The 11,429-nt window shown below is 53.1% G+C and overlaps 4 protein-coding genes across 4 annotated transcripts; 1 reads left to right on the forward strand and 3 right to left on the reverse strand.

Moving 5' to 3' along the window:
- Positions 1-263: 263 nt before the first annotated feature.
- On the reverse strand, positions 264-1,202 carry MONBRDRAFT_27135 (uncharacterized protein; the record flags this gene model as incomplete). The annotated part of the gene is made up of 5 exons (XM_001747564.1): positions 264-376; positions 532-625; positions 728-795; positions 902-932; positions 1,059-1,202. The coding sequence occupies 5 exons, from the start codon at positions 1,200-1,202 to the stop codon at positions 264-266; spliced, it is 450 nt and encodes a 149-aa protein (XP_001747616.1).
- An 838-nt stretch (positions 1,203-2,040) lies between these two features.
- MONBRDRAFT_9846 (uncharacterized protein) lies at positions 2,041-3,522 on the reverse strand (the record flags this gene model as incomplete). The annotated part of the gene is made up of 3 exons (XM_001747565.1): positions 2,041-2,436; positions 2,510-2,711; positions 3,404-3,522. 3 exons carry the CDS (start codon positions 3,520-3,522, stop codon positions 2,041-2,043), a joined length of 717 nt encoding a protein of 238 aa, XP_001747617.1.
- Positions 3,523-5,169: 1,647 nt separating this feature from the next.
- Positions 5,170-7,741, forward strand: MONBRDRAFT_27137 (uncharacterized protein; the record flags this gene model as incomplete). The annotated part of the gene is made up of 3 exons (XM_001747470.1): positions 5,170-6,749; positions 6,869-7,120; positions 7,252-7,741. The coding sequence occupies 3 exons, from the start codon at positions 5,170-5,172 to the stop codon at positions 7,739-7,741; spliced, it is 2,322 nt and encodes a 773-aa protein (XP_001747522.1).
- Positions 7,742-8,568: 827 nt separating this feature from the next.
- Positions 8,569-11,315, reverse strand: MONBRDRAFT_37885 (uncharacterized protein). Its single transcript, XM_001747566.1, has 7 exons — positions 11,245-11,315; positions 10,486-11,029; positions 10,167-10,280; positions 9,512-9,976; positions 9,328-9,384; positions 9,121-9,165; positions 8,569-9,027 (listed from the first exon to the last, which is right to left on the reverse strand). Exons 2-7 carry the CDS (start codon positions 10,969-10,971, stop codon positions 8,845-8,847), a joined length of 1,350 nt encoding a protein of 449 aa, XP_001747618.1. The 5' UTR covers positions 10,972-11,029; positions 11,245-11,315; the 3' UTR covers positions 8,569-8,844.
- Positions 11,316-11,429: the final 114 nt, after the last annotated feature.

The raw sequence follows: 11,429 nt of genomic DNA on the forward strand, positions 1-11,429 counted from the left end.
TCTCAAAATTGATTGGTGGGTGTCAGTCGCCTGTGCTTAGTGCTAGAGCTTGGAATTGCCATATTGCAAAAAAGTCAAAACATACGTTCGAGAGTGATGAGAGACTGGCTAATTTGGTCGTCTGCATGAAGGCATTGGAGTATATCAGCGTCCGTGCAGTCCAAGGACAGATCTTGCAAGACCACTGTCGTCAGGTTGGATGCCAGCTGCGCGCCAACACGCAACTGAATGTCAGGTGCAAGCTTATTGAGACAGGCGTCCCCTCACGGCGCTGGACCCACCGCAAAGTCTGGTACCAGCTCGCAGTCGAATCCTTGTTCATCGATTTCATTCTTTGCCATCAAAGTGTCCTCGCGCCGTGTGAAATTCAGGTATGCTGCACACGGTTCCAATGCACTCGTTTTCAGAGTGAGGCCAACAGGCAAAGCAGCCAAGCAAGCAAAAATGCGAAGGACTGCGTCGACACGAGCCAATCGCTTTCTCACGAATAAAGCAAGCAAGGCCCCGCGGTGGGAGAATTATGAGACAAACCAATGGTCGGGCCTTCCTGGCGCAGGATTGAAACTCGCATCAAACTCTTGAATCGTTGGCACAATGCAGCCAGCTGTTGAACGGTAGAATAAGCCTGTTGGCATTGAATAAAAAAAATAAACATATTTCATAAAGAGAAAACAAAATGAGGGCGCAACCAGTGCCAGCAATCAATCGGATCAATGGCGTCTCATACAGGAAGTTTAGTGATGCACAAGGTGGTGGCGGTTTGCAAGTTGAGCTTATGCTCCAGGCTTGTCAAGCCTGTGGTGGAGAATCACAGTCCGGTGAGCGTTGTGTGTGATACCGACTGAGCCCACAGCTCAGCTTAGCTCAACGCCGGGCGCATTGGCTGCTCAGGGCTCCATACCTCCCGTTACTGTAGCCACGGCGTGCGGCCCCTGAAAGCACAAGGGCGTGCGTGGCACGAAAATGAGTCAAACATGATGCGCCAGCAGGCGTGCAAGTGGGCGTCAAGACAAACGGCTTGGGACCATCCACGTGAGCAGCAAACGCAGTCTACCCACCGCGTTGGAGCTAGCTGGCGGACCAGGGCTTGTGGTCAGCCGGGCATTGGTAAGAAACTGGTTGGCCGCCGCAGCGGCTTGCTTTCGCTGTTTTTCAATGAGGGTTTGCTTGTTGCCACCCTTGGCTCTGGACTTGCGCGGCATGCTGCAGCCCCGTGGTCAACATAGGCAAATCGCACAACCCCTCGTTGAATGTAAAAACCCACTTTTTACGCCTGCATGGCCATACAATAGCCAGAGGTACCCACGCGCCGGTGAAAAGTTGTCCTGCCGGAATGAAGACGGTGCAGAGGCGAAACACCCACCTACACACGCACCTACACAGCCATCCAGGTGGGCCACCAGCAGCTCGCCGTACAGGCAGGTAAAACAGTCACGTCCTCCTGTCAATGATCATGCAAGGAAGAGAGAGAGAGAGAGAAAAAACAAAAAAAAGCAGCAGGTTCTTATTTTGCTGACATTCGGATTACCCGTGGCTCCCTTAGGGACCGCTCAAGGTGTGAGGAAGCGTGTGAGATTGTTCGGTTGCCAGACGACAAGAATGGCTTTTGACGACCCAGCTTACCGTTCGCCGGCCTCCGAGTCCCCAAAGTCAGCAACAACACCAGAAAGACGAGACGTCTTCAGCAGCTTATTTCAGCACGATCTGGCATGCTTCTCCACTGGTGGTGGCACCTGGACGTACATGCGATGGATGGATGTATTTCAAATGAAGCGTGGCTGAAAAGTAGACCGTAAGCCAGCAGCGGGCTTTCTTTGTCTCTCGATACAAAAGACTTCGTTCGACCACTGCCGTGCATATAAGGTTCAATTCAAAGATCGATCATCGTCGTTTGCGTGAAACCAGCTGCAGAGACTGATTTCGATCTTTCCTAGGTGTCTGGGGCCAGAAAACGAGTTTTGAAGGTCGGCGTCCTCCGGGCCTCCGGCCCAAACCTAAGCGCGATAGCTGCACTGTGCGCAAAGTTACGGCAATTTCAAATTAGGGTGGGTACGCCTCCCGATTCCCGGTCAGGCAGACATTCTCGAAGAAGGCTTTTGTCTGTTCGGGCACTTGTAGGCAGGGTCCCATCGCATGGGCCAAGTACGCGGCCCATGACTGGATTTTAGTGGCCGGGATGGAGCTTAGGGATATGATGACAAGAGGAAATCCCTTCATATCTGCCTGAATCCGTTCCGGGATGGTCTCTTGCGCGGCCCCCAAGCGGGGCTTGAGCAGCTGCACCCGGCAAGTTGGGTCCGAGGCTAGCGACTGGCGCAGATACACCACACCTGAAGCACTGGCATGAAACTCGAAGTGGTGGGTCATTGCGATCCTGGAAATCCCCTTGTTCACAAAATACTGCGCCAGTAGCGCCTTCCAGTTGACCCAGTTGACCTGGCGCCCAGGTCTACCTGCAGCTCGCCTCCACCGGCGCCATCATGTTACGGGGCGTCATAATGGCTCAGACCTTCGGCTCGAGGTCAAAGTGTGCGTCGCAGTAATTCTTCGAGTGCCCAACGACCATAAAGCGGAGTTTGATAATGTCGTTGAGGCCGATGAGCACGTGCCAGGCCAGGTACTGCATCACGAAGCGGTTCTTATTGTGGCCGGCGTAATTGTCCGCGTGTAGGACAGGTTGCAAAGCGCCGTGCACGCGCGGATTGTCCAGGCTGTCGTGTAGCATGGAGCACACCTGAAGGTCGTCCTGCCCATGGGCCAGTGATGCTCCACCAGCGTGTAGTTGATCTGTGTCGAGGAATTGCCGATGGCAACACGAAAAAGGCTCCCCTCAAGGCCCGTCAGGAAGTACATCTTTCCAGGCTGATCGCGCATGCGAGGCAAGTGCACCTTGTCAGCAAAATCAAGTTTACGCGCACAAAGTTGGCCTGCTGTGTCGGTGTCGCGCGCCGCAAAAAGTCGTACAGGCCCCTCGCCTCCCGCGCGCGGACGCGATGAGCCTGCAAGGTGACCCTGGAGGCCTCGTCGTCATGTTCTTTGATACGGGCTTTCAACTCCGCGCATTTGTCGCAAATGTCGGTGCCAGCCTTTCGAACTCTCAGCGTAGGCATATCTGGGGCCCACCGCTGAAGGAAGGTATTGGCTCAATGGCACCCCGGCCGGCCGACCAGCCTCGGCAGGGCGATCATTTTGCCAAGCCGAAGCCATGACTGGGGAGGCGCTCGCGTCTGCCTCGTAGACAGACTTCTTCCTGGTGTCAGACAGCAATAGGTGTACGGGTTGGTCTCGCTGGCTGCCGCGCCCCGTGGGCAGTGACCGGCAGTTGCAGTGAGGGTGAAGAGGGCAGCTCGCACAAAGGCGGCACGCTCAGCCGCGGAAGCGCCGCAACGCCTGGTGCGCCAACCTCCTCGTCGTCACCATTGTCAACCAGAGTTCGTCCAGGTCGTCCTCTGGTACGGCATCGTACTGGGCAGACAAGGCCGCGCTTGTCCGCAGGAGGAACAAGAATGTCATGCTCGCCATGGTCTGGTGGTGCCAACTTTCGTCTCGTTTCTTTGATTTGGTGATCATTTTTTTGTTACTATCGACCCCCAATGCGAGCTAACTCTGTGCTCGCACCTGTAGTAGCCAACACACAGGCACTGTGGCTGATTGCAAGATACAACCTACATCCTCGGGTTCACACAGCCTGTTTTATGCAAGCACTTGCATGAGCGATACGTATGCCAACTCGAGTGTGTAATTCTGCACACAAACAGACGTATTCCCGAGTGACGTTTGGCACTGATCGAGTCCGACTCCGATTGATTAACTACAGTAGAGGGTGTGTGTAATGTCGTGCTGACCATGGACACATACATACAACTCCGACAGCTTCACACAGAAGCATGAGGAGTACTATTTTTCAGTGGCGTTTGGCTCTGATCGACAAACCAGAGTGTGTAACGCGGTGCTGACCGTGAGTGGCGTTTAGCACTGGTGAAGCTCTCCTTCTTTGTCACGAGAGTTGATCTGCTCTCACAGGCGCATTTTTGTTTTGGCTGGTGCTTTGCGCCAGGACTTGAACCAAAAAAACGCGTTTGATCACAAGGACTTCAGCTCAGCTTTGCTTCGCAGGCGCTCCCAAGGTTGCCCACCCCGTCTCCGCACACCACAGTGGTGGTGCCGTAAAGGCTTCCGCTTACGCCATGGCGCAAGCTTCCGAAGATGATGCACAGTTTCGTGGCTGGGATTCTGTCACCACGGGTAGGTAAGCGCCATGTGTGCACCCCAGTACTGTTGTCTCTTCTCAAGCAACCCCACCTGCTGTGGTAATGACCTCATCTTGGCGCTTCCGTTGCTGCTGTCTCGTCACTCTCAGATGCTGAATCGGTTGTGTCACAGCAAGCGCGTCAGTTCTCAGACCCCTGGGATATCGATGGCCTCATTGCCCTCATTGGACAACAACTCGACAGTGCCCGCGCATCAACTTGCCAGGGGAGCTCTCCTCAGCCAAATTCGGTTCAGCAGACAAACGTTGTCTTTTGCTTGGGGGACACCTGTGCGGCAAGACAACCACCATTCTCTGGTTGAAGGGCGCTGGCTTTACCAAAAAAGATTACAAGCTTGTCATGGTCGCAGGACAACACGTCTGCGGTGGAGCTGTCATTGGCGGTGGTTGGAGGTCCACGACCAATTCATTGACCTTCCACATGGCTGGTGACCTACAGTTTGTGGACACCCCTGGCTTTCGCGACACACGTGAATTTAGCCAGGAGGAGCAACGGGGCATGAACAAGCAAGGCTGGGCCAATGCCTTTGCTCTGTGGTTCTTGGTGAAACGGGCTACAAAGGCGCGTCTTTTGATTTTTACGAATTTCAAGTCGAATATGAGCAGTACTGCTAACATGCAACAACACCTTGGGGCCATTTTATCCTTTGTGCCTAACCCCAGTGCGGTCGGTAGCAGCATCCTTTTCGTCTACACGCATGCTGAGAACACAACGAGTGCCAAAATCATTGAACGCTGCGAGAAATTTTGACCGCGACTGAAGCCAAGGCGGCCTTCCGTGACATCATGGTGACCATGATCGAGCAGCTGCAGAGACTGTTGTGCTGCGGGCCGCAGCCCAGGAGTCCCGTGATCTCAAAGAGCGGCTACGCGCGCTCGAGCCCTTGAACGTAGGCACAATGACCAACCTCGGGGCGCCTCTGTCCAAAACGGAGCTCGCACTGTTTAATCAGCTTCTAGCCAACGCAGTCCAAAAAGTGCAAGAGCAGCTCTCAGAGTTGAATATCAAAGTGCAAGAGCAGCCCACTGAGTTGAAAGTTGACTTGACCTGCTCTGCAAGAACAACGCAAGCCCTTCGCTGGTTGTCAGAACTCGTGCCAGAAAGTACCGTCGAAGAAAAATACGAAAGCGCCATCCAACTCGTGAAAGATGATATGATGGCGCACCATGGGGCGTTTCAGAAAGCTTTGAGGGGGTTCAACTATCAACACGCTCTTCAGCGCTACCGGGCCGTGCAGACCTTTGATACGTTTGCAAGGCCAGCCGAGCACTCGTATTGGTCTTGCTTGCCAGCAAGTGTAGCGAGCAGTGCGGCAGATCTTGCCCCTCCCTCATTCAATGAGACACCAGGTACCGAGCCTTCAGCCGCTCAGCACAAGCCTGCTGACCCTGATTTGGGTTATAAGGCGATGATGTCGCGTCTTCAGACAGCATTGCAGGAGCACGGAGATCAGCTACTGGCCAATTTGGCCAAGTTGCACAAAAATTGCTTTAGCGCGGACGCGAAAGATGAGTTGAACCTGTGGAAAAGGTTTTGGTACAATGTGGGCCCACTGCAAATATTAAGCACCAAGCAACTAAATGAGCTCAGCCACCAACTGCGCGAATGCGGTCTGAAGCACGTCACCGAGATGAAAAACATTTGCGAAGAAAAGCCGGCCATGGACATGGACCCCAAGGCCTTGAACACGCTTGTGGATCATTTGGCCACATTGCAGCGCGCAAAAGAGTTTGAGGATTTTGAAATTGATTCCAGCTCGATGCTGGAGTCAGCCGAGACGTCAGTGGAGAAGTGGCAAGAAGCATTTTCCAAACAGGCCGATTCCTTTCTAGATGATGGCCCCTTGGACTTGGATTCTGATAATGCTGTGCGCAAGCTGGGAAGTATATGCACTATCCTTCAGAGCTTAGCTGCGCGCCCCGAAGCCCTTCACCTGCCCCCATCAAGCGGTGAAAAAGCCCATAATCTTGGCGCGAAAGCCAAGACGGTTGTGCAAATTCAGGTTTTGATGCCTTTGCAAGAGCTCTTGACGCCGAACAACGATCTGACCATCAACAGCGAGACAGGCCCAGCTGCTGAGATTGCGTTGAAGAAGCTGAACAAGCTGAGCAGTTACGCACCGCTAAGATCCATGCTGGAAACCGCCCATGAAACTACAAACCTTGTTTGTCACGCCATTGAACGAAGGCTAGAGCAAGTCAGTCAAGATCTGGAGGACCTCAAGCAAGGACAATTCAGCAAGGGGTTCCAGAAGCTAGCATCTGCGCTGCAGCAGATCGAGTGGACCTGCTGCCTTGATGACCAACTTGAGGCTTGGGTTGGCAGCCGTGTTGGGGCATCCTTACCAAACAGCGGGTCTTTGATGACACAGGCCAAACAAACTCTCGAAGATACTCTTAGCAAGCACTGCGACGAGATTGTCGAGGGCCTCAAGCCAGAGACTTTGAGCATTCCAGATGGTGCATTGCAGCTGTTGGCGTACGGCCGGCCGCTTCGCACATGGTTAGCTTCAGAAGGCATTGACCAAGCATCTCGTCGCGTACACGAAGCCTGCACCAATCTATTTTCAATGACGTGTCTGTGGCGACCAGTGCCAGGAACTCACACTCCCTTCGTGTCATGCACGAGCAGCTTATGAATTTGAAGAGCAAAGTTGCAAACCTTCAAGCTTCTGCCTCGCAATCCTTGTTCGACGTGGACTGGACTATGATGAAGCGGCAGTTGAGTGCAGCCGGTGACCGTGTGCAGAAGTCTTTGGATGCACACCACTTGCACAACGAAAAGCTATATTTCTGGTCCATCGTCGCCTTCGTCCTGCTCCTCGCTGATGCGGGACTGTGGTTCTGGCAGTACGTACCTTGGCTCATTAGGATATTTGATACCAGACTTGTCGTTTTGCATCCTATTTGTTTCCTGTGATGTGCGAGCTTCTGCAACGATTGATGTGCATCTCTCCTCCACGTCCGGTTTCTTGCTGTAGGCCGCACGAAATGTTTTTTACCGATCGTGCTTTGCAAACTGCGTGTATCGAGGGCGATGTACAGCGTGTCGGCTCCATTCTTGATGATGCTGTGTATCGGATGGCACACGACGACAAGGCTTTCATGAGGGCTAAGTCCAATGCTGAGAGCTACCTGGTCGGGGCTGTACGTGCCATTGAGAACCGACTTCGTAACGTTTTGAGAAGCGACCCACTGGAAGCAGAGGCGCTAGATATGATGCAGGCCCTCACCCAAGATAAGAACATCTGTCGACACTTGAGGCGTCTGGTTGACAAACACAACTTGCAATCTCTGGGTCAGGCGCTTCTTGCGACGGAAAAGGCTTTGGAAAAAGCCCTCATGCATTTGATCGGAATTTTACTTCAACGTCTTAACGTCAGCCTCCAACGCCGAGTTTTATATTGGCTAATGCAGAGTTTCAATTTCTTCGGGCTTGGCCAAGTTGCCGGGTTGATAAGTGTCGTCTGATCCGACGCATAAGCAACACGTCGTCCTACGTCATTCAAGTCTTGGGCTTGTTTGAGCTGTTTTGCATCGCGGAAGCGGATCTCAGCTCTTGGCAACAGCTCCTCTCCACATTTGTTCGACGCGGTCCCCTTCATAAGCGGCTTATGCTGGAACTGCAGACGGGCCATGGCAAGGATCCAGGTGGGGTTTGCCGGCGTCATCTTTTCTCTGCATGGCTTTGACGTCTCTACGGAGTGCTACAGTCCAATTCTCAACAAGTCCAATTCTCAACAAGTCCAATTCTCATCAAGCGGGATTTCGAAGCCTTTCACTGGTTATGTTGACCTTGTCGGCGTGAGGCAGCACATACGTTACAGCACCCTCATTGACGTGGCCCGTGCCGAGATTAACAAAGATGCAGACAGAGATTCAGACATTCGTGAGGCCGCACGCCATGTGCTTAGGACCGGCCAGCTGCTGCCGGCTGGTCATGAACTTCGTCATGCTCTAGCCCACAGTTTGTTGATGGCAGTAACGCGATGAAGAAGTTTTGTGATTGTTGTATCGATCGCGTGGTGTTCATAGTGCAGTGTGCTGTGCGGCGTGTGTTGCATGGCATCCTGACTTGAATTGTACCCATGCCATGCTCACCTCAAACCACGTCCTTTGAAATCAACGGGTCAAGAACAAGCCCCAATGTTCGGTTGCCCTGATGAGATTAACAAAGCCAACAAAGATGGCATGAAATGTGTTGTTTCCTCTTCCCAGCGTATCGGGCCTACAGATGAGATTCGGAACGTTGACGGCTTTGTGAGTCGATAATAATTGAGATGAATGCCGGGGAAGGTACAAAGAAAGACGTTGAATTGATTGGGTTGGGCACGCGCAGATGACAAGCTGTCGGATGCGAAACTCGGTCCATACTCAAGCGTCGCGCACGAGAAAACGCACGTGTGCGAACATACACCTTGTATAAAAGACGAGAAAAAAAAACTTCTCAATCCCATCTGCCCGTGAGCTGTGTGTGACACGCCGAGGAGATCCAAACTGTCATTGACCTTTGCTATAGCAGCAAGGGCTGACGGTTGGTGACGAGGTTGCTACATTCGAAGCAACTTAAAGCTTCAATTGAGTTTGAAAGGGTCCTCAGTTGACTCGTTGAGCTCCTGGACGTCTTGCTCCGGGGCCCTTTGCTCCTGGGCATCTTTTGATGCTTGCTCCTCAGCAAGCTCGGCAATGGCCTCGATTTTTGCCTCTTGTGCCACGGCAGCAGTCTCGATTTCTCGGCGAAACTGTTCAACATAGCGCTGTGCACGATAAAGAGATGCAGGGGATGCGGCATCAGCACAGGCCATGGCTCAAGCATGCGGCCACGGTGCAAGTCAAATTGGATGACCGACCTTGCTGAACACATGAATGTAATAAGAAGCTCCGTTGTATAGACACTACAAGTCAAAGGAGGTGTGCGGGACAAGTCATATGAGAGCGAAGACGCGTCGGGCCGCGTCCAGACCATCAGGATGATGGACTGGGTGTAGCGTGCACAGGCAGTTTGGCAACTCTAGGCCGGCTAGCAAGAGGTCTCTTTGTAAAAACCATGAACCTACCGCGATGTAAATGAAGAGGAGGAAGCCCACGTTGACCAGGTAGTAGTCAAAATACAGCTAGCGTGGTGTAGCAACGGAAAAAAAGGCGACGCAGTGAGGTTTGGATCGAGCATGAACAAGTGCTTGCGCAAGTAGGATTAAGCCACCTCAGAAGGCCACGGCAGTCGACGCCTCGAGCGCACACCTTGCATGGCAGAATGGTAAAGATGGTAAAGATGAATTGACAAGCCACAAAGATGAGTTTGGTTTTCATGCTTTCACTGTCAAAGTTTTCATCCGGCTTCATAATGCCAACTGCTCGACAGAAGGTCTTGGCCACTGCAGCCATGCCGCCAGGGGAGCGGGCGAGCCAGCGGAGCGAGGTTTCAAGCGCCTGGTCGGTACGTAGGTGATCGGCATTGAGCACCTCAGTGTACCAGAGATAAAACACTTGCCAAGCAGCGTAAAAGGCCAGGGGATAGACGAGCCAGTCCATGAGACTGAGCTGACACATCTCCAGCTCAGGGTTGGCATGGCATTCGGTGAGTTCGTCCCAGCGCCACGAGAAGCTGACGAGCGCGGGGAGTACATGCAAATACACCGAGGTGGTCTTGTCCAAAGAATGGAACACCATGGAGTTGCGCCACGCCACGATGGCGATGGCAAGGGGCTACGTGTAACGCCAGAGCAAAGGGGGAACAGGTCAACGCAAAGCAAATTGAATAATGTACAAATGCAGGCCATGCTACTTTTCAGACGTGGTTGGCGGGTGACGGCACCCCAAAAAAAAGATGGATCACATGCATGGTTTGCGTAGCACTGCCAAGCTGATTCTGATCCAGCGAGCGGATATGACTCACGCCGTGGCCCATAACAAACGAGATGCGCCGGGCGGTGGCTCCAAACACCGAAGGCAACAAGATGCACAGCATGGTCAGCCAGTTGAGGAAGTAGCAAAAGTCGGCAAGAAAATACTGTAAAATGTGGCAACGAGCGATGTTGTGGAGAACGTGAGTGCGCCAACAAGGCACGGGGAAGAATACGAGCAACCCCACCCCACCCTTTGCTCTCGATCTGACGCTTCTCTTTGCTTTTTTTTTCTTTCGTTTTCGTTCATCTTGAGGTGTGAAAGAGCACGCAAAGGCAGGTGAGCGGGATGGCAGGTGTCACAGTTCATACCTGCCAACCGGCTTTGCGGTAAAGGAACCAGCGCGCCATGAGAAGTGGGAACATGAGGGCCACGTAAAAGTAGGGCAAGTAGCGGGTTTCTTGAAGAAGAAAATACTCAAGCGCCAGCATGGTGGAGACGCCTGCCACAAATGAGAATTTGTCGATGGTTTTCACAACAGGCTCCTCCTTGACAAAGTCGCGAACTCGTTTGTGAGGGTTGCCAGTAATCATCTTTCGGCGCAAGGAGTTTAGATTGTTTGAGGACAAGCGCTGGCGCATCTTGTCCTGAGAAGTGGCCAGGCGCTTCCGGAGGATTGTGAGGCGGCGCATCATGTTCACCGACAAGGGCGCCGCCCCAAAGTTATCTTGTTGGGTGGCAAAATCCAGATCCGACATGAAGTTGCGAATATCCTCAATAACCTGCGAGGCCGATTCTTGGCTCAAGCCCAGCGGTGACTCGGCCGGGTCGGCCGGGACCGTGCTTTCAGAAGCCATGTCGCCGGTTCACGAGGCCACAACGACGCCGCCGCTTGGTGTCAGAACGTCACTGGAGCTGCTCGGCGGAGGATAGGACAAGCGCGAAGGCAAGTGGGCGAGTGAGCGAGTGAGCGAGTGAGCAAGGGAGCAAGTGAACACGCCAAGGCCGAAACAACCACAGAAGAAGATCAGTGCAATCCCGCCCGAGCTTGGCGCAGAGAGGAAGAGTCCAGTCTCCGGTTTCTGACTCGCCCAGCTCAGCCTGCATTCAACTCCGCCCCCAGCACACACCTTACGCCTCGCGGGATCTATCCCATCAATCTATACACCACCAGCACCCAGCGTCACCACCAGCTGCAAGCAAAGACCCCCAAAAATAAAATAAAAAAAATAAAAATCAAGAGAGAGAGAGAGAGAGAGAGAGAGAGAGAGAGAGAGAGAGAGAGAGAGAGAGAGAGAGAGAGAGAGAGAGAGAG

The sequence above is a fragment of the Monosiga brevicollis genome, genomic scaffold, assembly GCF_000002865.3.
Source record: "Monosiga brevicollis MX1 MONBRscaffold_17 genomic scaffold, whole genome shotgun sequence".
Lineage (NCBI taxonomy): Eukaryota > Choanoflagellata > Craspedida > Salpingoecidae > Monosiga > Monosiga brevicollis.

Excerpts from the sequence above, each read along its gene's own strand:
- MONBRDRAFT_37885 (XM_001747566.1), bottom strand. The coding sequence starts at position 10,971 with ATGGCTTCTGAAAGCACGGTCCCGGCCGACCCGGCCGAGTCACCGCTG. Across the intron at positions 9,166-9,327 it reads TCCTCTTCATTTACATCGCG|TGTCTATACAACGGAGCTTC; the intron begins GTAGGTTCATGG and ends TTTGACTTGTAG. Across the intron at positions 9,028-9,120 it reads ACATTCATGTGTTCAGCAAG|CGCTATGTTGAACAGTTTCG; the intron begins GTCGGTCATCCA and ends TATCGTGCACAG.